Raw genomic sequence first — 3127 nt, forward strand, 5'->3', positions numbered from 1 at the left:
ACTCTTTATCCCAGATCGAGACCTCATTCCCACAGGAAGTAAGCACCGTGTGTATATGTGTGAGTGTGTGTGTGTGTGTGTGCAAACGTCCACACATGCACTGTATTCTGAGTGTGAGGGCATATTACAGTTGCTTGCATACTATAGTTGCTGCGATGTTTGTCACATTTCTTACACTTTGTCATAGTTTGAGCTGTTTGTTGTTTGTCTTCAGTGTTGTTTTTCACTGTCACTGTCTTGTGTTTCAACATTTACTGCTCTTAAAGTAAAGTAGATCATGCCCAGATAATGCAGAATGCTGTTAAAACCCAAACTTATTGTCTCCTCAAAGCTTTCACAAGTGATGAGTGGGACACACTGAGATGAATGGATCATTGTTCCAAATTTCCAAATAGGGGGAGAAGGAAAGCAATATTTGTTTAACTACTGTATGTGATATACACATCATTTTCTTTCTTGTATCCTCTCAAACCCCTCTGGCTGAAAGCAAAATACCTACAAAGTATTCCTCATTGGCTGCTCCCAGTGAAGTGTGTTAACCACAACATGTGCTAAAGATATGGGAATACTATATATGTAATGGGGAGCTGATATATTGAACACATTTTCTAATCCTCCCTAGTTTTCATCCATGCATTAATAAATGCATGAAAATTCTGTCTGAACGTATTCTCATGCGTGCAAACTCTGCTTAGTAGTCTGTCTGTGCCAGTGGTACAGAGTGCGCTCTAGTTAGTAGTGATTCTGTATGTTTGTAGGCTCCATGTGGAACAGATAAAACGCAAACACATCCTAGTTGGTCCAGACAGAATTAAACATCAGTGTCAAATGTGTGAAGCCTCTGAGCCCTGCTGGATGAGCGGCCTCCTTCCTTTAATCAAGAAAATTGCAGCATCAATGCCATCCGAAATCATCGTGGACTGATTTCCAATCAGGGAAACATGATGTGTGTGAAAAAAAAAAGATGAGTAAGGGAAGACAGGGCCATGTTTACGACTGTGTTGAACATGTTGCTGTGTGTGTGCTGTGTTCTTCCTGTGACCTGAGTTTGAATGTTAAAATGTTTATGTTTAGGTCTCACCAATGAGCATTACCAGGATGACACAAGACTCCTTGGAGGTACTCTCCCTCAGTCTTTTCTCTTGTATCAGCTGCCGTCATTCACTTGCTCCCAGGAAGCAGCAGAGAGGTTTAGAGTGGCGCTGTTGTGTGATCTGAAACATCAGGCCTGGTTCAGTAGACACCGACTGAGCTTAATCCTATAGACTGTGCAGCTTTATCAATCATCATCTTCCATCTACAGCCATTTGTAGTGCAGCGCTAAGCTAAATTTGTGTCTGTGAGTCTGCTCTCTGGTGTATTGATTTCAATACAGAATCTTTACACTGCACATGCACACAGCAGACACACACACACTCACATTCAAATGCAAACACAGGCACACACCATGCATTTGTATGCATCTGCACACATACATACGTGGATACATACACACTACAAACTGCAGATTATAGTGTTTTTAATAAGGCCTTCAAGGTAGACAGCAATGACCTTAGAACTGTGTACATGTTTCGCCAAGTGTGTTTCCCAGTGCCACCTGTCATCGTCTTGTGTTTTATGTCTGATATGTCCATCCATCATTGTTGAGTGTTATGCCGTTTCTCATAAAATTACAACATAATGTCTTCAGCTCAGAACATACATGGATCACTGAACTATTACACAACTCTTAAGTCTCTTTTCATTTTTGTTTCTTTTCTTTCTTTACCTCTTGTGTTCTCCAGCCTACATAGAGGACGTGGCGCGCTGCGTAGACCAGAGCAAACGCCTCATTATCGTTATGACACCCAACTACGTGGTGCGGCGGGGCTGGAGCATCTTTGAGTTGGAGACGCGGCTGCGCAACATGCTGGTGACCGGCGAGATCAAGGTCATCCTGATCGAGTGCGCCGAGCTGCGCGGCATCATGAACTACCAGGAAGTGGAGGCTCTCAAGCATACCATTAAAACCCTCACTGTCATCAAGTGGCGCGGCCCCAAGAGCAACAAGCTCAGCTCCAAGTTCTGGAAGCAGCTGCAGTACGAGATGCCCTTCAGGCGCACAGAGCCCATGCTCAGCCACGAGCCGGCGCTGGACGTCAGCGAGCAGGGCCCCTTCGGAGAGCTGCAGACCGTCTCGGCCATCTCCATGGCGGCAGCCACCTCCACCGCCATGGCCACCGCCCACCCGGAGCTGCGCTCCACCTTCCACAACACCTACCACACCACCATGAGGCAGAAACACTACTACCGCAGCTACGAGTACGACATCCCCCCGGGAGGGACCCTGCCGCCTCTCTCCTCTCTGGGCAACCAGCACACCTACTGCAACATCCCACTGACACTGCTGAATGGACAGAGGCCGCCGGGGAAGAGCCGCGAGCACAGCCTGGAGGAGGCACACGCTAACAACGCCATGCTGCCTCTGCTGCCGAGGGAGACCAGCATCTCCAGTGTCATCTGGTAATGAGGAGAGACTGACCGTCAGCTGAAGGAAGATCAGGCAGGGTCAGACGAGGTTAGGCTGGGCTCAGTCTGCAGCTCTTAGGAACACACTTAATGGTCACGGGGCTCGCTGCGATTATGACAGGAAGAGGTTTGGATTAATTTGGTTCGAAGTGAACCCTTTTTGACTGGCAGCGAGGGATGGAGACGGGGTTTTGGACACTGGTTCCCTTGTTTTTTCAAGTGGACAACTCCTCTGTTACAGGGGACGTTTTGTACGTGGAACTACAGGAGATTTACGATCAAACTGACAACACACTGTTTCATCAACCACAGAGAGACGGACTCACAAGAACTCGACAAGAAAATAAAAGAACCCACACACTATGGCATTTGTGCACATGCACATACACACACACACACACACACACACACACACACACACACAATCGTGCATACATACAAACTAAAGGAAAACAGGGTCTTGTACATATATTTCAAATTTATTTGTAGCATCAGTGTCTTCCTGTTGTTTTTTTTTTGTTTGTTTTTTTATTGAATCATGTTTGTTGCCTTCTCTACTGTAGGACTTTGCTTTAACTTGTCACACAGAGTTGTATATTTTTATTGTTTTCTCTTTTTT

At 46.0% G+C, this 3127-nt stretch overlaps 1 protein-coding gene across 2 annotated transcripts in view; it reads left to right on the forward strand.

The window, feature by feature from the left end:
* The window catches only part of il1rapl1a (interleukin 1 receptor accessory protein-like 1a), a 123644-nt gene extending 121138 nt beyond the window's left edge, over positions 1–2506 (forward strand). The window contains exons 9-11 of one of the 2 annotated variants that reach the window (XM_071521083.1): positions 1–38; positions 1075–1119; positions 1785–2506. The exon at positions 1–38 is cut by the window's left edge and continues 133 nt beyond it. In XM_071521083.1, the coding sequence (XP_071377184.1) occupies positions 1–38; positions 1075–1119; positions 1785–2506 (805 nt within the window). The remainder of the gene's footprint in view (positions 39–1074; positions 1120–1784) is intronic. The other variant, XM_071521084.1, reaches the window with a different exon arrangement.
* Positions 2507–3127: the final 621 nt, after the last annotated feature.

This window comes from Centroberyx affinis, unplaced genomic scaffold (genome assembly GCF_046629955.1).
Source record: "Centroberyx affinis isolate AG114_WGS23_722 - 3 ecotype Tasmania unplaced genomic scaffold, CSIRO-AGI_Caff_v1 ptg000857l_1, whole genome shotgun sequence".
Lineage (NCBI taxonomy): Eukaryota > Metazoa > Chordata > Actinopteri > Beryciformes > Berycidae > Centroberyx > Centroberyx affinis.